The 27,924-nt window shown below is 40.9% G+C and overlaps 1 protein-coding gene across 4 annotated transcripts in view; it reads right to left on the bottom strand.

Moving 5' to 3' along the window:
- Positions 1-523: 523 nt before the first annotated feature.
- The window catches only part of LOC124798396 (GATOR complex protein Iml1), a 547,410-nt gene continuing 520,009 nt past the window's right edge, over positions 524-27,924 (bottom strand). For all 4 annotated transcript variants that reach the window (XM_047262170.1, XM_047262989.1, XM_047263070.1 and 1 more), the window contains 2 exons: positions 12,749-12,937; positions 524-836 (listed from right to left, as the gene is read on the bottom strand). In XM_047262170.1, the coding sequence (XP_047118126.1) occupies positions 657-836; positions 12,749-12,937 (369 nt within the window). In that variant the 3' untranslated portion in view covers positions 524-656. The remainder of the gene's footprint in view (positions 837-12,748; positions 12,938-27,924) is intronic.

Genomic DNA, 27,924 nt, shown 5'->3' with positions numbered 1-27,924 from the left:
TTGTTCCATGCATTGCACATTACTTTGTGATTAAATGTCTTTCTTGGAGAAATCAGTACCCTCTTACAAACCTGTACTAGTGATAAAAATTTACGAACTATGTCTCATGACTCTTTCATGGAACTGAAGTACTTAAAAGTCTGGATGGATTTTCAAATACCTGTTATTATCAAATAGCTTCTGTGAGATGTTCCTATTGATGTGATTACTTTTGGAAATGTCTTTTCACATTAACATGGTATGTCAAAAGCATGATTCAACAAATGAAAATAATGAACTACAGTTGAAAATAATGAAGTATCTTTAGTAAATGGTACTTCATAGTCACAGTCCAGTTTATACTTCTCAATAGCTATTTGAATTATTATGAATTTCTTAGGAGAAAAGCAACAGTTTAGGCAGGAAACTTAAGGTAAAGTAAGACTACTTTTCAGATGCAGAAAAATGTGAAATGGAAAGGTAGAATGTGTAAAGAAGAAGCCATGAAAGTTTGTTGGGATTAATTAAAACATGAAAACAAATATACGCTTTTGTAGAAAAATATATTTTACCATTAGACACTTTGTACAAACATAGATAATCAGATACACAAAACATTACTTTTATACAAAACTTTTAAAATAGGAACCAAAAACAAACAAAAAAACAAGAAACATTCACTTCTTAAGAAGCCAACATGAGTTCCAGTAATTCTGCAGCCTGTTGTTGCCATTTGCACAAAAATCACGGAAATCTCTCAGAAGCTTAGTTTGGAATCCTTCATCCCCTGTAGCCGGTGTAGATGATGACTTCCATCGGCGGCTAACCATGTGGTTCCATGACCACAGGAATCCAACCTACACATATGATGAATTATGTCTGTAGCCATATGCATCAACTACATGGTAAACTATTTTGGCTTACATTTACTTTAATACTCTTAAATTTTCCCCACACACTATTTTGGAGTTATTTACAGGAATTCAATTCAATCATTAATGAATGACCATGATTTGGGACTGAAAGTAAACTGTACTCAAAACAGAGGATGTTCGCATCATGTGAAAAATTGAAGAAAGAATACATGAGCTGGAATACTGATTTGAGATGCTGTTCAGTGTTCTCAAGCTGAGGGTTGGTCAGTCCTGCCTGTTGCTATACAGAATGAATCTGCTCTATCTCAGGTACTTCTGGCACTGTTATAACATAATTCTATTCATCCTCAAATGAGTTGTAGGTCCTCACTAAATGATGTACAGTCTCTTTTCATTCCACTGTGTCATTCATGTGTGTTGAGAGCTGATTAGTTTGAAAACCAATAATTGTCTTTCACATACCAAGAGAAACTAGAAATGTTACTTCTTTGAGGAGGATGCAGAAGGAACACAAAGAGAACAACCGAGCTGTATGCAAAAAGGTGACTAACAAGAATGACGAAGTTCCATGACCGTGCAAAAAATTATTGTTGAATGGTACAACAGCTGGAGTATCAGGTGACTGAACCTGGTCATATATATGGTAGTACAACACCTGCTGCTGTGGATCAGGTTCTTCATTAACAGTTTGTGTGCTCAGTAGTTGGTATATAAAACTTACGATTTAAATAATAAACGCTGGTGTACTATCACTGAGACCTGTACTTGTACAACAGTGTAATGTTCAGCTTATATTCTTACAATTAGCCAAGCAAATGAAGGTTTATTTCAATAAACCATACTCACAACAACATCTGCAACATGTAAATATTCAAAACTAACATATAGTGAAACAATTTCACTATGAATGGTACTCAATCTATTTTGATAATGACCACAATTTTTATAATAAAACAAAAAGCATTCTGAACAGTTACAGAATACAAAATGAAATGTAATTTCACAATTTACTTGATTTAATAATTTGCTTATTTCAGAAAAATTAATTAACTTTTGAAATTTTATAGCTTATCAGAAAGCTTAGAAGATGGAGTATTCATAACACGCTTTAAATCTTGTCAAATTTGCTGCATTAAGTTATTGTTACAATATGAAACATTTTCACTGAACTGTAAATCAAAATTCTAAAACAAACTTAATTTTCCCAACTGTTGACACTGGAGTTCTATTTGGTTTTTACAATACTCATGTAATATACAAAACTTACAACATCACTTTCAGAGAAAAGCAACTTTAAAACATAAGTTTGCCTTCATTTAAAAACAAGTACTAGATTCGTGTGCACTGTACTGTCAAACACAAAAACTATAAATTATGTCTCTGTAGTTAATGATCAGCACATATAAGTAGAATTATTACATGAAAATGGCCAACATCTGTTTAGTTTTTATCATAAATATTGTCTTCCCTTTGTCACATTCAAAAGGTGGTTAAATTGTAGCTAATGCATTGACTCTTGACTACAGCCACTACATTTCTCACTGGGACATCGAAGTGGAAGATCATGTTTGGATTTGAAAGAGGACACACGTCACGTTTGTCACGAGCATTTATATTACTGCATTGCGCAACAGTGTGATTTATGGTGAAGTAGTGTATGACTAAGTTGAAATGAACCTACTGAGTAATAAACCAGTGATTTCAAATCTAAATTTACAATCTACATTTTTTTTTCTCCAACAACAAAGATGCATTATACCTCACACTGCACATAGGTGATTCCTGGAGCAGACAACTACATAGTTTCAACACCAACTGGAACATTGAGAATTTGGGGGAGGTGTTATATCAATGCTTGGTTTTTTCTCACAAAGCATGAAATTGGTAGTGCTTGAATCATGTAAGGTGTGAATGGCAGACAATTTCTGGTCAACTTTGGACAAAAATTTGGAAAGGGTACTGGAATACTGCACATATGACAACAGGCAGAGCAAAAGAAATAGTCTTTCTGGCAGCTGTTGCTTGTAAATCACATTTTAGCTCCAGGAATATTGGAAGTGCCACTGTAATAGGTCATCCTAACATTGTTCATATTTTGTGTACATTGTTTCCATCCATATCATGTATACATTCACCAGCAAGACTGCAAAACACTCATGGAATTCTGTCACTTGATTGTAATACAATGTCACAAACATATGCTCTTTCTTCAAAGAATTCTATTTACTGATGAAGCCACCTTTATATATCATGGAAGGCTGAATTAAGATATATGCATTATCGGGCCAATGAAAATCTACTCTGGTTGAGGCATTTGTGCAAGATTATTGGAGACAACATGACTGGTCCTTACTTCACTGAAGAAACCTTAATGGGTAAAGGATGAAGGGCACACTTTCTCACCAATTTTGGCTGGTTGGTTGTTTTAAAAGGGGAGGAAAGGGACCAAATTGCGAGGTCATCAGGTCCCTTGTTCCCAGTAGAACAATTACCCAAGGGAAAGAAAAAAACGAAGACATACAGTACAATAACAGGAGTAAGGAAGAACCAGACGAATGACAGAATGACTACAAACAGTACAATGGACGAAACAGAACAAGAAAACCACAGAAAGACACGAGAAGCAGGGAGAAGAAACTAAAATCAAGAAGGCAGATTACCATGGCTGGCTGACCATGAGAATAAAAAAGGAGAAGCCAGCCACTCTGCAACCAATTAAAACCTCCACCCTAAAAGCCCTAAGGTGGACAACACAGAGGGACAAAGGACATGCGCTAAAACTCAGATCAAATGATAAAACCCACCCTCAGGAATAAAACATAAAACTAAAGCTGCTGTTGAGGCATTGTCATCCAACACCGAAGGTAGGGTGCTGGGAAAGTTAAAAGTCTGCTGCAGAGAAGCTAAAAGTGGGCAGTCTAGCAAGAGGTGGATGACTGTCATTTGGGAGCCACAGCGACACTGAGGTGGGTCCTCGCGTTGGAGGAGGTAACCATGTGTGCGCCACGTATGGCCAATGCAGAGCCAACAAAGGACAACTGATTCCCTGCAAGAAGCCTGCAAGGAAGGCTTCCATACATTCACAGTCTCCTTAACGACACGAAGTTTGTTGTGCATACTGTTATGCCACTCCGTCTCCCAAAGCCGAAAAACCTTGCAGTGTAAGACAGAACGCAGGTCAGTTTCAGAGATGCCCATCTCCAGGAGCAGTTTCCGCATAGCCTGTTTGGCCAGCCTGTCAGAAAGTTCGTTGCCTGGGATTCCAAAGTGTCCTGGGGTCCACACAAACACCACTGTACGACTGGACAGTTCTAGGACAGAGGTGGACTCCTGGATATTCGCTACCACAGGATGCCAAGGGTAGCACTGGTCGATAGCTTGTAAGCTGCTCAGGAAGTCAGAACAGATAAGAAACGACTCATCAGAACAGGAACGGATGTACTGCAGTGCACGAGATATGGCCCCATTCTGCAGTGAATACACTGCAGCCAGCGGGCAAGAAATGCTGTTCAGTATGACCTCTGTGGACATAGGCAAAGCCTACATTACCGTCAGCCAGCGAGCCATCGGTGTAAACAACTTCAGAGCCCTGGAACACATCAAGAATAGAGAGGAAACGACTGCGGAGAGCAGCGGGGTTAACGGAGTCCTTAGGGCTATGCAAAAGGTCCAGACGAAGCTTTGGCCAAGGGGTATACCATGGAGGTGTGACTGAATGGACCTAAAGTACAGGTGGTAAAGGGAAGGACTCCAGTTCAGAGAGAAGGGATCGCACGCAAACCACAATCGTGAACCCTGACCTGGGCTGCCAATGCGGGAGATGAACTGCCATGGGTGGGAAAAGGAGACGGTAATTTGGATGCGCAGGAGAACTACGAATGTGCGCAGCATAACTGGCTAGCAGTTGAGCATATCGAATCTGCAATGGAGGGACTCCAGTCTCCTCCAGGACACTGGTCACCGGACTTGTTCTAAAAGCCCCCACCACAAGGCGAATGCACAGTGGTGCACTGGGTCGAGTAAACACAATGCTGAGGGCACCGCCAAACCGTAAACCAGACTCCCATTGTCAAGGTGGGATTGAACAAGGGCTCTGTAGAGCTGCAGCAGCATAGAGCAATCTGCACCCCAGTTGGTGTTGCTCAAGCAGCGGAGAGTATTGAGATGCTGCCAGCACTTCCGCTTAAGCTGACAAAGGTGAGGTAGTCAAGTCGATCAGGCATCGAAAACCAGTCCTAAGAATTAATGTCTCCACTATAGTGAGTGGATCATCATTAAGATAAAGTTCAGGTTTTGGATGAACAGTATGACACCGCAGAAGTGCATGACATGTGACTTTGCAGCTGAAAACTGGAAACCGTGGGCTAGAGCCCATGACTGCACCTTATGAATGGCTCCCCGCAGGTGATACACAGCAACACCAGTACCAGAAGTCATCCACATACAGAGAAGGGGAGACCAACAGCCCTACAGCTGCTGCTAGGCTGTTAATGACCACTAAAAATAGAGATACACTCAATACGGAGCTCTGTGGAATGCCACTGGTCACCGGACTTGTTCTAAAAGCCCCCACCACAAGGCGAACGCACAGTGGTGCACTGGGTCGAGTAAACGCAATGCTGAGGGCACTGCCAAACCGTAAACCACACTCCCATTGTCAAGGTGGGATTGAACAAGGGCTCTGTGGAGCTGCAGCTGGGAAACTATGGGAAGCACCTACTTAGACACAAAAGTATGAAGTTACAGGAACTTTTGGGTAAAAATTAAGAGCGGGACCCAGAGACCCCACTCATACAATGTGGCAAGGATACGATGTCGCCAGGTCATGTTGTATGCTTTATGTACGTGAAAAAAGATGACAACCAGGTGTTGGCATCTGGAAAAGGCTATTCAGATGGCAGACTCGAGAAACACAAAATTATCAGTGGTAGAATGACCCTGGTGGAAGCTGCCCTGACATGGGGCCAGTAGGCCATGTGACTCCAGGACCCGACCCAACCCAACCCAACCGCTGACACACTATACGTTCCAGCAGCTTACAGAGAACATTGGTGAGGCTGATGGGCCAATAGCTATCCACATCAAGTTAATTTTTACTGGGTTTTAGCATCAGAATGATGGTGGTCTCCCACCACTGCAATGGAAAGACGCAATCGCAACAGATCCAGTTGAAGAGGATGAGGATATATCGCTTGTAGTCAGATGAGAGATGTTTAATCATCTGACTGTGGATACGATCTGGCCCAGGAGCTGTGTCGGGACAAAGTTACAGGGCGCTGAGGAGCTCCCACTCTGTAAATGGGGCATTATAGGGTTCACTGTGGCATATAATGAATGAGAGGACTTTCCTTTCCATCCGCCATTTGAGGGTGCGAAAGGCTGAGGGGTAGTTCTCCGACACAGAGGCTTGAGTGTAGTGATCAGGAAAGTGCTTGGCAATTGCATTTGCGTTGGTAGAGAGCATGCCATTGATGTTAACGACAGGGATACCTGTTGGGATCTAGTACCCAGAAAGACGTCTGATCTTTGTCCAGACTTGGGAAGGTGATGTATGGCACCCAATGATCAACATATACCTCTCCCAACACTCCTGTTTCCGTCGTTTTATAAGCAGGTGAATGCGGGCACGGAACCGCTTAAAGGCTGTTAGGTGCTCTAGGGAAGGGTGCCGCGTATGTTGCTGTAGAGCTCACCAATGCTCCTTAATTGCCTCTGCCACTTCCGATGACCACCAAGGGACTGTCTTTCACCATGAGCACCCTAGAGAATGAGGGATTGCATTTTCCACCCAGAAATTATCGTTGTAGTGACCTGCTCTATCACAACATCGACAGCACCACGTGGGGAGATTCAACGGTGACAACAGAGGTGAAGACAACCCAGTTTGCTTTGTTTAAAGCCCATCGGAGTAGGTGTTTATGGTCACGATGTCAGGGGAGTGACAGGAAGATGGGGAAGTGGTCACTACCACACAGGTCGTCATGCGCTCTCCAGTGGATAAATGGGAGAACTCCTAGGCTCCAAATTGATAAATCAATGGCTGAGTAACTACCATGAGCCACACTGAAATGTGTGACGGCCCCAGAATTTAAGAGGCAAAGGTCAAGTTGGGACAGTAAATTTTTGCCATCTCTGCCATGGCCAGTAAGCATGGTGTTACCCCACAAGGGGTTATGGGCATTAAAATCTCCCAAAAGTAGGAAAGATTTACGGAGTTGATCAATCAGTGCAGCCAATACATTCAGGGTTACCGCACCATCTGGAAGGGAGGTATACGTTGCAGACAGTTATTTCCTGTGTCGGCCATATCCTGACAGCCACAGCTTCAAGAGGAGTTTGAAGGGGCACAGGTTCACTACATACGGAGTTCAGGACATAAACGCATACTCCACCTGACACACTATTATATTCACTATGGTTCTCGTAATTGTGAAGGGCAGGGGTCCACACTGCCAGGAACCAGGTTTCCTGGAGGGTAACGCAGAAAGCAGGTGTAAAGCTTAACAGCTGCCATAGCTCAGCCAGGTGGTGGAAAAAACTGCCGCAATTCCACTGGAGGATGACATAATCGTGAGACTGGGAAGGCATGAAACACTCAATGAGGCAGTCTATGCCTCAGGGTCACCTGCTGCCATTGACTTATTTCCTGAACAGGCTATATCAATTGTGTCTGAGGGCCTGGCGAGATCTAGGTCCTCAGAGGATGCCAGAATCTTCACCTCATCCTCAGATGCAGAGCTTGTAGGCAGCAGTGGTGTGGGTGCCACCACAATTCCCTTGGTCTTGGGGGTCTTCTTTTTGGACTTCTCTCACTGATCCTTGGGTTTACCTGGATGGGAGAGCTTCACTGATTCAGTCACCAGGACTGAGGATGATCGTGAAGCCCTATGACCAGCTGCTTTTGGGCATTTCACCCACTGGAGGGTGTCATCTTTCCCACTAGTGGAAACCTGGGAAGGGAGTGACCCATCGGACCCCTTCGTAGCGAGAGGAGCCAAAGAAGACTTATGATTCTCTGGCTGAGAAGTGAGGACTAGTGTCCCCGATGGTTGGGGGGACAGTGCTCCTGAGGTAGGTGGTGTGGGAGCAACAGGGAACGAAGTGCCCCCCACGATCAAGGGGGCAGGTGTAGTCTTCCAGCTCGGAGAGCCGACTGTAACTTGCGGAACTGATGGGTCTACAACTGTTCTCATAGCGGTGGCATAAGAGGAGGTCATAGTCACAGGATGTAGGCGCTCAAATTTTCTCTTGGCCTCAGTGTAGGCCAGTCGGTCCAGGGCCTTGTATTCCATGATTTTCCTTTCTCGCAGTAAAATCCTGCAGTCTGGTGAGCAAGGGGAATGATGATCTCCACAACTGACATAGACGGGAGGTGGGGCACATGGAGTATTGGGATGGGATGGATGTCCACAATCTCGACAAGTGATGCTGGAAGTACAGTGGGAAGACATATGGCTGAACTTCCAGCACTTAAAGCACCGCATTGTGGGAAGGATATATGGCTAGACATCACAGCAGTAGACCATCACCTTCACCTTCTCGGGTAATGTGTCACCCTCATAGGCCAAGATGAAGGCATTGGTGCCAACCTGATTATCTCTTGGACCGCGATGGACGCGCTGCACAAAATGAACCCCTAATCACTCTAGGTTGGCTCATAGCTAATCGTCAGACTGCAAAAGAAGGTCCCTGTGAAATACAACACCCTGGACCATATTTAAGCTCTTGTGATGCGTGATGGTAATGGAAACATCCCCCAGCTTGTCACAAGCGAGTAATACCCATGCCTGGGCAGAAGATGCCGTTTTTATCAAGACTGACCCTGACCGCATTTTGGACAAGCTCTCCACCTCCCCAAACTTGACCTCTAAATGCTCTACAAAAAACTGAGGCTTCATCGAGACAAAGGAGTCCCCATCAGCTCTCATACATATGAGGTACTGGGGCAAGTAAGGTTCGCTGCCATCCTTAGCCTGGTGTTCCTCCCATGATGTGGCCAGGGAGGGGAACGATTCAGGATCATACTTCCTTACATTGTACTCAGACTTGGAACACTTAAAGGCTGCTGGCATTTGATCACCATCAAGTGATGATGTGGTATGCTTCATCACATGTCGGGGCCCTCCCCACCCACGCTACCCAGCTGCAGCAAAGGCCACCTGGCAAGATGGCCATTGCCGGGAGTCACAGTGCCCCAGGGTGACAGGCATCTGCTCCTTGGCATATGTGGGAAGTTAATGGAGCAGGCAGCAGCAGAGGGATCCTTGTGTGGTCTGGGGCTACAACCAACAGGGGACATGGCAGCCCCACCACAATGGACTGGCTACCATGCTGAATATTAAGTGCAACGAATTCCATGGTCATTGTCGGCACAGAAAACGACACTGCATATTGGGCAGAGGAAAATGCACCCAGGAAGATGTCCTTGCTCAAGAGATGGAGGATGAGCAGGACTGCAATGCTACAACGAGAAAGTGGGCTAAAGATCTCAATGCACGATGGACATGATGCACCATGTGAGGCACCCTTCCGCAATTGGCTCGCTCTTTGGGAAAATTTTGAAAAATGGAGGTCAAACCCTACAGGGGACCATCAAATAAGGGCTCAAAGGTGTGAGACACCTTTTAGTTTCCTCTTACAACAGGCAGGAATACCTTGGGCCTATTTTAACCCCTGGGCCTGCAGGGGGGGGGGGGGGTGTGTCTTACCAAGGTGTTACTGGTTCTCCTAGAGAAAGTATGATGTCAGTGGTACCAACAAGATGGGTGCTTGACTCAATATTCACTTAGATGCCACATCCTTTGCCTTCCAGTTGATGTGTCAGTCCAATCACATGTACTAAGACTCTTAGGAATATACAATACCCCATTAGGTATTGCTAACATAGGGATCATGAAGATAAGATTAGAATAATTACAACACACACAGAAGCATTCAATCAATCATATTTCTCATGCTCCACACATGAATGGAATGGGAAGAAATGCTAATAACTGGTACAATAGACGTAGTCTCTGCCATGCACTTCACAGTGGTTTGCAGAGTATAGATGTAGATGTAAATGTACATGTAGTGGAAGTGTGATTACTATCAGTTTCAAATTAAATTTTTCTCCACTTTCCACTTTTGTAAGTAGACTCTGTTAGCTGCATCAAGTTGGAGAACACTATCAGTCTGACACAACAGATTCACACAGTAACACAAACTTCCCGATAAGATACCAGTTGGTTTCACGTCTAAATATCGTAATTTTTCTGAACTGCTAATCAGGTTTTGAAGCGTGAAATGCCTTTGAATTTGTCTCTTTTAGTGCTATTATACTAGCAGTACAAATTACTATACTTCCATTTGAAAAAGCAAAGTTTATACCACTATCTTGGTAACTAATACAGCTGTGAGATAGATAGATAGATAGATAGATAGAGAAAGAGAGAGAGAGACCTTTCTGGACTAAAGTAAGTAACTGTTCATCTCCATGAAGCTTATTCCTATTTCCACTCTTGATTCTATGAATGGCAAGAGCTAAATTTCAGTTAGGTGAGTCTGGTACTATTTGATGTTGAAGCAGGACAAAAGTGTGATGAGTGTTGTTTAGTGTAACTAATAGAGAAGCAATTAAAGAATAATTGATGTAGATGAATACAACATCAACAAAAAATAAATACAAATCCTTTAAAACTAAATGTTGTTTTTAATGATAAATCTAATGGTAATAAATATTTACAACAAAATGGAAAAACTACATCTTATGATGAAAGCATTGTCTGATAAAATAACAAAATCAGAAAAAGTAACTGTTATACATAATTTAGTACATAATTAAGATCACATTAAAATTATGTAGACCGCAGAATAATAACCAACTGTTCACATGGAAAATGGATGGCACTCATGTATACCTAGCTAACGATAGTAAAAATCTAAAAGAAATAGTCTCAACTTGAGTGCTCTGCTCAAAGTCATATTATAAGAATATGAAATAACAAGAATGTGTTGAGGCAGGAATCATGTAAACCAGTTTCAAAGTTTTTTTTTCAAATAACAACTTACTAATATAAGAAATTTATGGAAGAAAGACGTATGGTCTAAAGAAATCTTGGGGAATGCTTCATTTTGCACCATGTCACTAAGGGCTAATCTGTGTGAATCAAGTAATGCAGAATACACACACAGTATGGAGAGTCTATGGCAGAATATATATAACTCACAGTGGAGGTGCTGAGTTACGGTAGGCACATAGACAAAACTGAAAAAAATCTGCTACAGTTCAGATGAATGTCTCTTCACATATATACAGCATACAAATACATACAAGCATACACATACACACACATCCATATGGCTACACTGTCAGGGCTGACTATATTCTGCCAGGCAGCAGGTCAGCTGGGGTGCAAGGCTGCAAAAGGTAGAGGGGGGTGAAGGGAGCACGCAGACAGAGAATGGGAAGGATGCTTCATGAAAGATAACTGACAGCCAGGAGGAAGAGGTAGCAGATGCACAGAATAGGAATTTTGCACCAGGGAGCACATTCTGAGCACAAGCAGGAAGCCCCGTGGGTAGTGCAAGATGACTTGGAGCAGTGGATTGAGAAGGACAGACACAAGTGAAAAATAGAGAGACTGTGGAACAGAGAGTGTGAGTACAGTAAGGGTAATGGGACAAGAATGGAAAAAGGTGTGAGGCAGGGGCTAGTGAAAACTGAGGACAGGCTGATTCTATTCCATTAGAGGCAGGAGCAACTCTCAAAACAGTCATGTCATACACCAGCACTGGTGCAATCCATGCAACAATTTTATGTAGGCATTATCACCAACCAGCTGTCCACCTGAATGTATGGCCACCGCCAAACACTTTCCAAGAGTAGAGTTGTGCAGTCAGAGGCATAACACACTGATAAGCACAATACACCCAATGTCAATGGCTGCTCAACTCCTGTTGCCATCTGGATCCCCCCCCCCCCCCCCCCAAAATCACCCATCCCAACAATCTGGTGTGCCACATCACACACACAAACAGGGATGGGGATGGGGATGGGGAGGGGGAGGGGGATGGGGATGTGGATAGGGAGGGAGGGAGGGACAAAAATGTGACACTGGTGAGTTCCCCCAGCACAGGCATGGAGAGTTCCATGAAAGCACACAAAGAAGCAGAGGAGTTGGCTGGGAGAATGATATAAAACAGAGAAAGAAGAGTTCGGAGAGAAAATGTGAGGGTAGAATGAGTGAAGCAGATGGCATATGGACAGGGATGTAGTTGGGTGAGGGTAGGGGCTAGCAAATATAGTCATAATTTGAAAAAGATGGTATGGAGGTAAAGGGGGGAGGGGGCAGAATCAGGAGTCATATGGCATGGACTGTGAAGCAGCTACTCAAGTCAAGAATGTAGTGCTCAGGAATACGTTTTACTACTGAGTGGACAACTCTGCACTTGGTCACAGTTTCAAAAGAGGACCAACAGTTTGTTGATGGATGTTATGAGAGACATTAAGCAGACAATATGTTTTTAATTCAAAGTTAAATCATTTTTTGGTCTAATTAATACAGGGCAAGGGAGTGAGTAATGTTGTGAAGGTTAACCACCCACTATGTTGTTTAGGTGTAGTATGTATAATTCATGTGGATGATTCAAGTAATACTATAATTATGATTAGCCACACTTCTGACACTTCTGTGCATTATATGCACTAATAAATATAATTAATGTAAATTGGCTCCACAAGTTGGACAGGATAATAAACCAATCACTGTTGCAACACTTGATGCATGTACAAAACACTATGTACACTATATAAAATAGCTTCCCAAAGTGGCAGTAACAAACTATTCACCCAGTATTTTCAGGTTATATGCCTTCTTTTCTACCTTAGGTTTTGCAGAAAAAAATCTACTTACCCTTAGATCACTTCCTATATCTTTGTTGTATTTCTCACTGACATGTCTTGTAATGTATGACTCGTGTGGGCTTGAGGCACTTTCAGAATGTACAGGATATCTTTTCCCTTCCTGATTGAGTTGCTGTTTCCCCCCTGAACTTGCTCTACTATTAGTTTGCAGAACTGGTTCTGCTTGACTGTGTGTGTGCTGCAACAAATTTAGAATAATATGTACTAAAATATTTCAAATAATATAACAAAACACACATCATAATGATCATACGAACATGTGCAAGTTCTTTTCCAAATTATTGCGAAAGGTGGTTAATATGCTCAAGGAAAAACAAGAATTTGAATAGAATTAAAAAATCACAGAAGCGCTTGCACAATAATTCAGAAATGAAATGGATTCTTGGCGTGGAGATCCTGTATGGTTGTGATATAAAGCTGCTGTTAGAGAAAATTTATTTCCTATTCACAGAATAATGTAATGTAAGAAGATGACAACTGCTGCCCTTATTACGAGAGCTGTCCAGAAAGTGGCAGGGGTGGGAGGGGAAGAAGGATAAATAGGTTACTATACAGTATTACTTGGGTGATCAGAGAGATTCAAGCTGTAATAGCAGGAAATCACATTGTTTTCCATTCACCTGCAGTAGCCATTCAAAATTAGTATTGTGACTGAAAACCATGCCAAATAAATCATTTCAGCAATACGGTTTATAGTGGCAAAAAATCTCAAAGCTGTAAGTTAATTACTCAGTTACGTATTTCACAAATCGTTTGAATGACTTTACAGAATGTTTATAGAACATGTATACATGATTAGTTTCAAGATTAATGAACATATTACTTCTCAGTTCTATTTTTTTTACAAGCTACCAGCTTTTAAATGAAAATTCTTATATGTAGTAGTTTGCAATCAGATTTAAAATTCAATCTTGCACCTGTCAGACATTTTATGTTACTGGACAAATGCTCAAAAATTTTTGTTGATGCATAATGAACTCCTTTTTCACCCAACGACAGCATTAATAATTGGTAATAAAGGTCATTTCTTTCTAGTGATGTAGGTATGGACATCAGTATTCTTTTCAAATTGTAATGGAATATACGTGAAGAATTTCATTTGTGAAAATTACAAATGTAGAGTCAAAATTACTAACTCTTTGAAGATGCGCCCACAAGATGAATGTGTATGAACTTAACATATTATTCTTATTAGTGGCTTTTGTACAATCAGTACTTTCTCTCTTAGTGATAAATTACCACAGAAAACAACACTGCAAGACATTATTGACTGGAAATATGCAAAATATGTTAGGATATTGATTTGATTGTTTACTAAGAGTGTTACATGAAGATCAAGAGTAATTCAACTGAATAGTTTGAACAGGTTGTAACATTCTCGTTCAAGTTTTCATCAATGTGTACACCAAAAAATTTGGAGCATTCTACAGGCACACCTACAACAACATCTGTATACATGCTCGGCAAATCAATGTACAGTGCATGGCAGAGTGTACATTGTACCACTACCAGTCATTTCCCTTCCCATACCACTTGTAAAGAGAGCAAGGGAAAAACAACTGTCTATATATGCCTCTGCAGGAGCCCTAATTTCTTTTATCTTATGTTCGTGGTTCTCATTCCAAATCGATGTTGATGGCAGTAGGATTGTTCTACAGTCGGCTTCAAATGCCAGTTCTCTAAATTTTCTCAACAGCGTTCCTCAAAAAGAATCCCTTCCAGGAATTCCCATCTGAGTTCTTGAAGCATGTCTGTAATACTTGAGTGTTGATCAAACCCACTGGTAACAAATCTAGCAGCCTGCCACTGAATTGTTTCAATGTCTTCCTTTATTCTGACCTGGTGGGGATCCAAAATACTCAAGCAGTACTCATGAATGGGTTGCACTAGTGTTCTACATGTGGTCTCCATTACAGATGAACCACACTTTCCTAAAATTCTCCCACTAAACCAAAGTCAACTATTCACGTTCCTACTACAATCCTTACATATTTGTATCATTTTGAACCACTTTGCAGTATTATGTCAAGATATTTAATTGACCTGACTCTGTCCAGTAACACACTACTGATGCTTTATTCAAACATTAAGGGACTATTTTCCTACTCATCTGCATTAATTTACATTTTTCTATTCATCACACCAATTAGAAATTTTGTATACATCATCTTGTATCCTGCTACAGTCACTCAACAATGACACCTTCCTGTACGCCACAGCACCATCATCAAACAGGCGCATACTGCTGATCATTTATGTATATAGAGAATAACAGTGGTAATACTTCCCTGGGCACTTCTGACAATACCTTTGTCTAAGGTGAACACTCGTCTCACTATTGAGGAAAACATACTGGGTCCTATTACTTAAGAAGTCTTCAAGCCACTCGCATTTCTCGGAACCTATTCTGTATGAGCATACCTTCATTAAGAGTTTGCATTGGGACACCATGTCAAGCACTTTTCGTAAATCTAGGAATATGGAACCTGCTTAGTTCACAGACTATCATGTGAGAAAAACACAATCTGTGTTTCACACAAGCAATGCTTTCTAAAACTGTGCTGATTTGTGAACAGAAGCTTTTTTGTCTCAAGAGAAGTTATTACATATGAACTAATGATATGTTCAAGAATTCAACAGAAAAACATGTTAAGGATTGTAAAACTGCAAATTTTCAGGTCAGTTCTTTTACCCTTTTTATATATAGGTGTTATCTATACTTTTTTCCAGTCACCTGGGGCTTTGTGCTGGGCAAGGTTTGAGATAAATGCAAGCAACATAAGGGACCAATGCCATAAAGTACTCTTTGGAAAACCAAATTGGGATCCCATCTGCACCTGGTGACAAATTTGTCTTCAACTCTTTCAGTTGATTCTCTGTGCCAGGGATGTCTACTACTATGACCTCTATATGGGAGTTTGTCCGCAGGTATGTTTGTATGATCCACCTGTGTGGAGGATTACTTAAAATGAAATTTAAAACTCTGATTTTCATTTTGCCTACTTCTATTGCCACACCAGACTGATCAATGAGTGACTGGATAGAAGCCTTCGACCACTTTGTCATTTTATGTAGGATCAGAATTTTCTCGGCTTCTCAGCCACATCATTTGCTAAGGTATGAAAGTGGTAGTTGTATGCTTTGCACATTGATCTTTTTACAGACACACAAATCTCTACTAATCTGTCATCATTTGCACATTCTCTTTTGAAGTGAGAGTGCAACAGTTTTTGCTTCCTCAGCATTTTCTGAATTTTGTTATTTAAGCATGGTGAGTCTTTTCTATCCTTAATCCAGTTTCTCAGCATATTCTTCTCCAGAGCATCAGTGACAATTGTTTAAACTTTGCCCATTATTACTTTACTTCCATCATAAATATTTTCCATTCACTGCCTATGCGGGATGCTAGCAACTGCTTACTAGCAACTGCTTACCTGCTTTTTCTAGCAAAAATACTCTCCTAGTCTTCTTGATTAATTTGTTAACCATACTAACCATCATTGCTAAGATGACATCATGATCACTAACCCCTCTCTCTATACTGATACTGTTGATAAAGTTAAGCCCATTTATAGTTACAAGGTCTGAACATATGTTTGTTGCTACAAAGTGTAAAATATTTCCATTGAGTGTAGGTTGTCAAACTAGCTGCTAAAGATAGTTTTCGGGAAACATGTTCAAAAGCCCTTTAAAAGACTGCAATGACTCTAAAGATGTGTCAGTCTACCCTGTTTATTGACTGTTGTTTGTATGCCGCATCAACTGTTGTACAGAGCTGAATATGGTGTTTTCTCAAAAATCATCAATAACAATTGCTTCTGTTGGTTTCTCTCTAACTGGATGTATTACAACACTAGCATTGTCTGCAGAAAGTAACAATTCTGTTTAAAGAATATTAAGTGGAAAGTCATTCTCATACATGAGGAAAAAGAGTGGACCGAAAACTGAACACTATGGGTCTCCAGGTCTCCCTTGGCGTGTGTGTGTGTGTGCGCGCGCGTGTGTGTGTGTGTGTGTGTGTGTGTGTGTGTGTGTGTGTGTGTGTGTGTGTGTGTGTGTGTGTGTGTGTGTGTGTGTGTAGTGAAATCTGTACTATTGTACTATACATAGATCAAATTTGATAACTGAAAGTTTTGTGTGTCAATAGCACTGTTTTCATAACAGTGGAAGAATAAATATTCGTGTTATGACATAAGCGACCATCCATTTATGATCAGTATCACACTGGTATCGAAAAATAATGAAAAAATTCATAAAAATTGGTGTTTTTCTCTACTGTAGGACACCTTTCCACAGACTTCTCTAAGCATTTTGAGTGAGACCGCACTCACGCAATTAATGTACCACTAGTTCCGTGCTTGGTGGGTTTCAAAACTCCTATCTGAAGGCCACGAAACAGTGCTGCTCTGGAATTTCTTTACCATGTGTAAATGTAAGGACTACTGAATGGAATCCTAACTGGACATAAGACATTGCTTTCCTTCACTAACTTGGTAATAAATCAGTAGACAATGGTGTGGGGACATACTGCCTTACCCAACAAATAAAAAAAAATAGTGTACCAAACTCTGTCAGCCGGACTGGAACACTGAAGTAATTGTGTTCATTGGTTTTATTACATGTGGAAGGCCTATCAATTCTGAAGCTTACTTTGAACTTTTATGAAAAATAAGAAGAGTCATTTACAATGAATGATACAATCTCTTGACTACTGGTGTTATGTTTTTGCAGAACAATGCTTGGTCCCATTCTGCTGGCAAACACAAGAATTACTGGCTCAGTTTAGGGAGACATTTTTGAGCCTCAGCTCTACAGCCCAGAGTTGGCTCCAAGTGATTTCCACCTCTTCATGCAACACAAAAAACTGGTTTGGCTCCCAATTCTTTGACAAAGGGCTTTACGATACATTTATAGGCTCGCTGCAATCTTAAGTGGCAGAATTTTTTGCATACAGAATTTGTCAATTTGCTAACAGATTAGATAAATGCTTATATCTGAATGGAGATTGTGTAGAGGAATAATACAATGATGTAGCTTTAACATATCTTCCTATACATTTGCTTTACCTTCTCCAGCAGTTTACTTACAGGCTCTTTAGCCTGATGTGTTTAACTTTATAAATAACTGTCATAGCACATTCACTCTATATTTGAGCCAGAGATTTATCATGTCATGAGATTTATAGTTTTGTTTAATATATTGATAGTGTAACATTCAGCATTTGGAGTTCTGCCAACAGGTGCTTGATAGTTTTAATTTCAGAAGGCCAAAACAGATATTCTGCATCTAAGTGAATGAAAAAAATGTGGCTGCACTACAATTTGACTCAAAGATGAAACAGAACTCATATTTTTGGTAAATCGCAGCAAGGGATAGGAAGCTGTAAAAGATTATTTGATTCAGCAGTGCAATTATTATGTGAAGGAGTATCTAGAAAAATAAAGCTGTAACATCCTTTGATGCTATGTTGGTCTAATATACTCAATAACACAGTTTTATGTAATATTATTTACAGCTAAAAATAATTGTGTTTTAGTGTAAGAAATGTTTACAGCACTAAGGTTTTTTTCAGTGTCTACTGTACACAGTGCAACACTATATTTACCATCACATACATAAATAAACTAAATCAATGTTCACTCAGTGTGTACACGTAAGGAATTCATTAAGGATTTCGAGTATACCACCATGCCAGTAAGTGAACACACAATCTGAAAAATGATATGTGTCATCTATGTTGTACGGTCATTTGATTTGTACCAGTAAATTTCAGAGAAGTTTGAAATGATCAACCTCATCCATAGTGCTCAGGTAAATGTTCAATCTACTTACTGTGCTTTAGGTATTACACTTTAAGTAATGTGGAAACACTGAAGCTGACATTACGGTAAGTCTATGAGAACCTAGGGTTTTACTAGATATTCACCATTATGCAACTTACGGTTGCATTACACCACTTTAGCTGATTCTTTCAAAGTTACCTAGGACGTTTTACTTATTTTGTTTTTGTAATATGCAGTTCTGTCCAGACAAGCAATAATAGCTCCAGATGGTTCCAGCAAAATGTATACCAGATCAGCAAGGTGGTGTAATGATTGGATTTCAGTATCACTAAGTCATTACTTCATTCTGTTATGATAAATAGGTCATCCATCAACATATAAAAACAATCAATAGCTTTTTTTTATTTTTAAAACTGTAGGTATCTCACAGGGAAAGGATTTTTGGCTGTATCAGTTTTGCAAAAACCATTCCAGCATTCACCCGAATCAGTTCACGGAAACAACAAAAATCTAGATGTTCTGACAGGCATATGAATCTTGTTCCTTTCAAATGTGAGTGCAACGTGCTAACTACTCAGCCCTCTGCTGTGACTCGCTGATCATTCAAAGTGACGCGTGTCCTCTACATGTGGCGCTGTCTGCCAGCCATGCAGCAGCCGCGCCACCTAAGCAGCCAGCCAGCCAGTGGCCGCTAGACTTGGACTCAGTGCTCATTCCAATGTTACCGTGTTCACTTGTCTTGCTTTGTCAACTTGCTCAGTGACTTATAAGTGTTGTGTCATTTTGAAATATATGTGTCCAACTTGACGTTATAACAATTGGCGACGAGGATGGGATTTTTCCTTTTCATTGTTGACCCACAGGTTTTCATGGATACTGTGGAGCAACTATTGCAAATGCTTCTAACATCGGCAATTTGCGATTTCGTCGCGGCATCAAAGGCGGGGCGTTTCTCGTCATTGTCTATACCTCCTTTTTCTCCTTACGACAAGACGGCGGAATACTGGTCTGATTACAAAAAACGTCTTTGACAGCACTTCTTGGCATTTGATGTCACGGATGAAGAAACATGTAAGTGTCTGTTCCTGTCATGGATTTCACCTTAAATGTATCATTTGTTGTCGCAATTGGCTCCTTTGAAAGATCTTGCATCTTTGTCCTTTGCTGAAATGTGCTCACTTCTGTCTGTCTATTTTCAAAAGCAAACGCATGTGGTAGCCTCTCGTGTTGCCTTTTATCATTGTCAAAAACAACTGCATCAATCCTATCATGCTTGGGCTGCTGAACTTCATGGCCTCAGTCGAAAGTGTCAACTTGTTACTGACGTTCACAAAGAATCCTATGCCGATTCCATTGACCTGTCAGAAGCTTATCATCAACTTCCTCTCGACACTGTTCTCCGCCAGTTTCTGGTCCTTAACACGCCTTTCGGCCTCTATCAATACCAACGATTGCCATTCGGAGTTGTCAGCGCCCCTGCTCTCTTTCAGCGATTCTTGGAACAATTATTGCTCCCAGTCCCTGGGTGTATAAATTAAATGGACGACATTGTTGTCACTGGCTCCACCATTGAAGAACAGCTTCAGAACCTCTGCACACTTTTTCATGTCTTACAGACTGCTGGTCTTAAGTGTAACCTTCAGAAATCACAATTCTTTCAGGCATCTATCACATACTTGGGCTTTCAACTCTCTCGGGATGGTATCTGTCCGCTTCAACAAACTGTCACTGCGATCGATGCCCTTCCTTGCCCTACATCTGTTAAGGAACTGCAGGCCTTCTTGGGGAAAATAGGATACTATCACAAGTTTTTACTGTCTGCTGCTTCGGTGGCTCAGCCGTTGCATCGCCTGTTGCATAAAAACGTGCCTTTTCACTGTTCCGCGTCATGCAATGTGGTTTTCCAGGAATTGAAGACTATGCTGAAACAGGTCCCATGCCTGGCTACTTATCGACCTGGCCAACATCTTGTTCTTGCCACGGACGCCTCTCAATATGGGGTCGGTGCAGTCCTTGCACACCTTTTTTCTGATGGCTCTGAACAACCCATTGCTTATGCCTCCAAAACGCTCACGGATGCCCAACAAAAGTATTCTCAAATTGAAAAAGAAGCTTTGGCCATTATTTATGTTCTTCATAAGTTTGGTGTTTTTCTTTATGGATCTAAATTTCATCTTGTTACGGATCACAAACCACTTGTTTCCTAGTTTCATCCATCAACGTCACTTCCCAACAACTGATCCTACCCTCTCCCGGGTTTTACGCTGTGTTCAGAAGGGTTGGCCAGATCGTCCATCCGCTAAGACTTCTGATCTGTTGCGGAACTACTACGCTTTGCACTACCGCCTCATGGCTAGGGATGGTGTTATCCTCCTTTCCACCGACAATGCTTCGCTGCGTGTTGTGGTACCTGCGTCTTTGCGTGCTTTGGTCTTGCGCCTCCTTCACCAAGGGCACTGGGCTGTCTCTTGCACAAAATCTCTGGTGCGCCATCATGTGTACTAACCTGGCATTGACTCTGAAATAGCACACATGGTCGCTGCCTGCGGGCCTTGTGCTTCACAGGCCGCCGCCCCGAAGTCATCTTTGTCACCGTGGCCTTCGCCTGAGATGCCCTGGGAGCGCATTCATGCTGACTTCGTAGGACCTCTTTTAGGTACTTATTGGCTCCTCGTAATTGATGCCTACTCTAACTTTCCTTCCATTGTCCGTTGCACATCGCCTACCACTGCGGTAACCACAAGTGCTCTCGCCCGCATTTTTTCTTTGGAAGGCCTTCCCTCTACTCTTGTTACTGATAATGGTCCGCAATTTGCCTCTTCCGAATTTGCAGATTTTTGTGCTCATCATGGTGTTATGCATGTCACGGCCCCTCCGTTCCATCCAAAATCAAACGGTGAGGCTGAACGACTGGTCCGCACTTTTAAGGCTCAGATGCGGAAACTCCTAACTTCTTCTGCTGCTGATGATGTGTTTCTCCAGTTTCTGGCTTCTTCCTGATTCACCCCCATGGGCGACCACAACCCGGCTGAGCTCTTACATGGCCGACAGCCCTGCACGCTACTTCATCTTCTGCGGCCTTCCACCTCATGGGCGTGGGTGCCTTCGCTTGGCTGGTTCACCGCCAATGACCTTGTCTGGGTACGGGGATATGGCAGACGGCCAAAATGGAGTTCGGGCCGCATCTTACGACACCGTGGCCGATGCCTGTATGAAATCCAGATGGACACGGGTGTTGCAGTGCGTCATTCAGACCAGCTTCGGCCTCGTGTGCCGGCAACGCCTGTTCTGAATGCCGCTACACCACCTTCGGCTCTACCCGATGCTTGGGATCTTGGCATCTCTCATTATTCACAACGCAGACCTCTCACCGTCATCTCGGTGCCAGTGCAAGAACGGACGCCACCAGGAGACGTGCCCATGCAGGAACCGGATGACCATCATCTGTCCCGAGCCAATCTACTCGCCTCCTTCTCCTATGGCCGCTGACACATCGCACATGTCTCCTGTTATATCAGCTGACTTGCCCCAATGGGCAGATTGGTGCACGGGGCCCCAGCAGATTCGACACCTACGTCTCCTGTCATCTCGAGCCGTTATCATCGGGGACACTTCCGTCCGTACGGGAAGCCTCCTCCTCAAGAGTTTACAGCCAGTCAAACAATGCCTATGGACATTAGCAATCTACAGGCCACCTCCATCAAGACCAGTGCAAAAAAATTCAAAGGGGGGAAAAGTGTTGTGACTCGCCGATCATTCAAAGTGCCGCTGCACAATTACGCGCGTCCTCTATATGCAGCGCTGTCTGCCAGCCATGCAGCAGCCGTGCCACCTAAGCAGCCAGCCAGCCAGTGGCTGCTAGACTTGGACTCAGTGCTCATTCGAATGTTACCCCGTTCACTTGTCTTGCTTTGCAACTTGCTCAGTGACTTATATGTGTTATGTCGTTTTGAAATATATGTGTTCAACTTGACGTTATAACACCCTCTCACTTGCTAACAATGATAGCCATTGAACAAAAAACAAACAGAAAAGTTTGTATTTTCAGTAAAATGGGTAAGAAGGAGGGTACCTTCTTTCTGTAATAGTGGCTACAATCATTTCATTCAGCCAAGAAAGACAAGAGATGTGGCTCAATTTTAAATGAACAGTTGAACCAATTCATCAAAAATATGTACCTAGGTCTCTATTCTAATACTTTATTGATAACTTATCCTTTGCATTGTTAGCTGCTCCAAGCAGAAGAAGTGCTTGGCTGTGCTCCACATTTCACATTGGTTTTGTGATCTATACTGACACTAAAGTGTTCATCTTTGGCACACTAGTGTAGAACTTGTCATGAAACCAGCTACATGCAAGATCAGTACTATTCCCATGTTTATTTACATTTATATGCTGATTTCTGGTATTTCCTTTGTGTCCAAGTAAAATCATATGTGCTAAATCTATTTGCTTTGAAAAAATAGTTTCAAAAACTTCACATAAAAATTAAATTTGGTTTTTGTGTTGACTGAATTAAAGCTTGTAAGTCAGTCATGATATATTATGTATTTTCATATGCAAAGTATCATGAAAAATGTAGTTTGTGTTATAGTGTTAGATGTAATCAACATTTGTGCTTTATACAACTTTAGCAGTAGTTTCCCTGTCCCAATCATTCGCCCCCTAATCTACATGAATAAGCATATATTTCTGAGAAATTTCAGAAGTTATGAGTGTTTTGCATGACATATTTAATAGTAAATCAACATTTTACTATAGCAGCCAACCAACATATCATCACTTTAAAAAAATAAATTGTTCAAATAGTTAAGGGAGGCTAACATTTAATTGTGATGGGAGGCAGGAATTCGATAGTAGGACATGGAAGAGAAGGAAAACTAGTATTTGATGTGGACTGGGGGAAAGAAATGAAAGAGGAACCCACTGGTAGAATTTTACACAAAAAATAATATAACCATGACTAACGCTTGGTTTATGATTCACAAAAAAATATTGTATATATGGAAGAAACCTGGAGACATTGGAAGGTTTCAGATTGATTATATAATGGCGAAACAGAGATTTTTGAACCAGATTTTATATTGAATGACATTTCTAGGAACAGATGTGAACTCTGACCAAAATTTATTGGGTATGAACTGTATATTGAAACTGAAGAAATTGCAAAAAGATAGGAAGTTAAGGAGATGGGACCTTAATAAGTTGAAAGAACCAGAGATTGTTGAGAGTTTCACAGGAAACATTAGGCAATAACTGATTAGAGAAGGGGAAAGGAATACAGTAGAAGACAAATGGTAGCTTTGAGAGATGAAATAGTGATGGCAGTGAGGATCAAATTGGTAAAATGACAAGGCCTCGTAGAAATCCTTGGATATCACGTGAACTACAGAATCTCATTGATGAACGAAAAAAATGTAAAAATGCGGCAAATGAAGCAAGCAAAAGGAAATACAAACGTCTAGAAAAAGAGATCAACAGGAAGTACAAAATGGTTAAGCAGGAATGGCTAGAGGATAAAGTTAAGGGTTTAGAAGCATATTTCACAAAAGGAAATATACATACTATCTACAGGAAAATTAAAGAGGCTTTTGAAGAAAAGAGGAACAGTTGAATGAATATTAGGAACTTAAATGGAAAATCAGTATTAAGCAAAGAAGGGAAAGTTGAAAGGTGGAAGGACTGTATGGGGGATCTATACAAGGGAGATGTATTTGAAGATAATATTATAGAAATGAAAGAGGACATAGGTGAATATGAGATGGGAGATACAATACTGTGAGAAGAATTTGGCAGAGCACTGAAAGACCTAAGTCAAAACAAGGCATCTAGAGTAGATGACATTCCGTCAAAACTACTGATAGCCTTGGGAGAGCCAGCCACGGCAAAAATATTCAATTTGTTGTGCAAAATGTATGAGACAGGTGAAATATCCTCTCTGACTTCAAGTACAATGTGATGATTCCAGCTCCAAAGAAAGCAGGTGCTGATGTGGGTGAATATTACTGAAATATGAGTTTAATATGTTATGCTTGCAAAATACTACCAAGAACTCTTCACAGAAGAATCGAAAAACTTGTAGAATCTGACCTTGGAGATGATTAATTTGTGTTCCGGAGAAATGTAGGAACACATGAGGTGATACTGACCCTACAACTTACCTTAGAAGATAGGTTTAGGAAACACGAACCTATGAAAACAGTATTTGTACACTTAGATAAAGTTTTTGACAACACTGACTGGAGTACTTTCTTTGAGGTTATGAAGGTGACAGGGGTAAAATACAGGGAGCACAAGCCTACCCCAACTTGTACTGAAACCAGATGACAGTTATAAGAATCAAGGGGTATGAAAGGGAAGCAGTGGTTGAGAAGGGAGTGAGACAGGGCTGTAGCCTATACCCAATGTTATTCAATCTGTACATAGAGCAAGCAATAAAGAAAACAAAATAAAAGTTTGGAGTAGGAATTAAACTGGGGAAGAATCAGCATCAAGGGTGAGCATAAACTTATAATTGAATCCTTCTATCGAGTACCCCAACTCGCTTCCCAATTAACTGAAAACTTTAAAGAGAACCTGAGTTCACCAGTACTTAAGTTCCTCAGTCATACTGTCATGATAAGAGTAGACTTTAATCATCCAACAATCAATTGTGAAAATTAAAGTTTTGTACGTGGTGGGCTTGATAAAATATCCTGTGAAAAATCACTGAATGCCTTCTCTGAAAATTCCCTAGAACAGATAATTCAGAAGTCCACTCATGTTGGCAATGTATTGGATCTAATGGCAACAAACAGATCTGACCTCTTTGAGGATGTCCACACTGCAGTTTGAACAACAACAATTACTGAAGCACAAAGGGCAGTTCAAATAAATAGAAGGGTTTATTTTATCAGGAAACTAGATAAAAAGGCAGTAGTGTTATATTTCAATACTGAACAGGAAACATATGGCTCTGGAAAGAAGAACGTATAAAAATTGTGGCCCAGGCTTAAAAGAACAGTTGACCATGTGTTTGATACATGTGTACCTAGTAGAACAGTTCACTGTGATAAAACTTCTAAATAAACAGAGACTACTCCATACTAGGTAACAAACAAAGCATAGGGCTATATACAAAGTGACGCTGAATGAAATGTCTTTGGTTGTCAAAAAGCAAAATGTGAAGCCTTCAATAACTACCATAGCAGAATATTATTGAAAAATCTCTCACAAGACACAAGTTCCAGTCATAATTATGCAAAGGGAGTTGATTTCCAGACACTCATGGATAAGAAACAAATTGAAATTGAGGGTAGCAATCTGAAAGCAGAAATGCTGAACTTTGATTTCAAATGTTTCTTTACAAAGGAAAACAGAGTTTGTCAGCAAGTCAGCCCGTATTTCCCCTTCTATGCATAACATGCCACAAATTCCTCAAACAAAAAACTGTGCCCAGTAGTTGGAAGAAAGCACTAGTTACACATGTCTGTAAGAAGGGTAGCAGAAGTAATCCAGAAAACTACCATCCACAATCCTTGACATCCATTTGTTGTAGAATATTAGAACATATTCTGAGGTCAAATGTAATGGGATACCTTGAACAGAATGGTCCCCTTCATGCCAACCAACATTGATTACAAAATATTTATCTCTTGAAACCCAACTCCCACTTTTCTCACATGACATACTAAAAGCCATGGACCAAGGCAGTCACTCAGATGCAGCATTTCTAGATTTCTGAAAAGCCAGATAATATTAATAATACCTTCTGACTTTCAGCCAATGACATTTCTTATGACTTTCTACAACTTAACTGGCATATGCTCGAGGATACGCACAAGCTATCTTGATAAAACCTACTTAGGAAGTTTCTAGATCCAACTTTAAGTGGTGTATCTAGGAATACACTATAGCCTCCAACATATCATTCCTGTTGGGATCACAAGAACAAGAGCAGACTAACCACAACATGTACAAAGATGTTTAACCATAACCACAACATGTACAAAGATGTTTAAACAATCATTATTCCCATGCTTCATACAGGAATGGAATGGAAAGATGTCCTAATAGCTGGTACAATGGGAACTATCCTCTGCCATGTACTTCAAAATGGTTTGCAGAGTATATATATATATATATATATATATATATATATATATATATATATATATATATCTCCTTACACACACACACACACACACACACACACACACACACACACACACACACACAAACTGTTGCTCACAAGCACTTCAGCATGACTGGTCCCTGCAGAAGGAATTTGTCTAAAAAGCTAATACATTTATTGTCCACTCTGTGTGTCTTTTTGTTGTGTAGAATCTCTTCTGTTTAGTTAGTGGTGATCCATCTTCAAAAGTACATTACACCAACATTAAGTTTGAAACTTAAGTAAATTTCATAATCTCATAGGAGATGAATGTCATTCTGATGGTGGTACTCTAGCTGACAAGGTCCAATAAGACATGCCGAAACCTACCCTGAAATTTTTTACACAGGAAGAAGACAATGAAAGAAATGCAGTCAAAATTTTGACTGCTAAGAGACACTGCAAGTAATTTTTTAAAAAAGCTGAAAATTGCCAAATTCATAGTGCACTAAGCGGCAGTAGAAATGTACACCCCTACTGGCACAGTAGCAACTGTGCATGTGCGCACACACACGCGCGCACACACACACACACACACACACACACACACACACACACACACACACACACACACACACACACACACACAGCCAAGGTCGGTGGTACATTTGTAAACAGAAAACACGACACAACCCGATCGTAATTTGAAAAGAACGTTTCAGGTTATCGTTCGTTGATAGTTCTCTGACACAACAGTACACAGTTACTATTCTCTCGAATTAACCACTCAAGTAATGTCTATTACAAATCATCAGTTGCTTTTTGCAGTATTGGTAAGTACGATATAGAGATACAGAGTATGATATAGAGAAATTCATAGCTGACATAAAGACGAAAGTTGCTGTTGTCCCTGCAACTGCTGTTTATAACACTGATCAGTCAGGTTTTGTGAAAGAACTGCAAGCACACTGCACTTTATCATTTCGCAGTGAAAAGAAAGACGGAGTCTGTTGCCCAATCAATGAATGCAATGACACATTCATACGCGATAATGTCAGTAATAAGTATGAGTCATTTACTATTTTCGCAGCTGTGTATCTGTCTTCAAGAACTGCAAGGCAAATTAGGACCAAACATAAAAAATGGACTGTTTAGTACCCAAAATCTTGTAATCGATGTATCAAAATATGGAAAAAAAGGGAAAGAATAATTTTCAACATTTTATTCGAAACATATTCCTACCACTGCAGAAACTAATTCACTGCTTTTGTTGGATTCATGGTCTGGACT

The sequence above is a fragment of the Schistocerca piceifrons genome, chromosome 1 (assembly GCF_021461385.2).
Source record: "Schistocerca piceifrons isolate TAMUIC-IGC-003096 chromosome 1, iqSchPice1.1, whole genome shotgun sequence".
Lineage (NCBI taxonomy): Eukaryota > Metazoa > Arthropoda > Insecta > Orthoptera > Acrididae > Schistocerca > Schistocerca piceifrons.
Note: the sequence above shows the minus strand (reverse complement) of the source record. Positions and strands in the feature narration are given on the sequence as shown.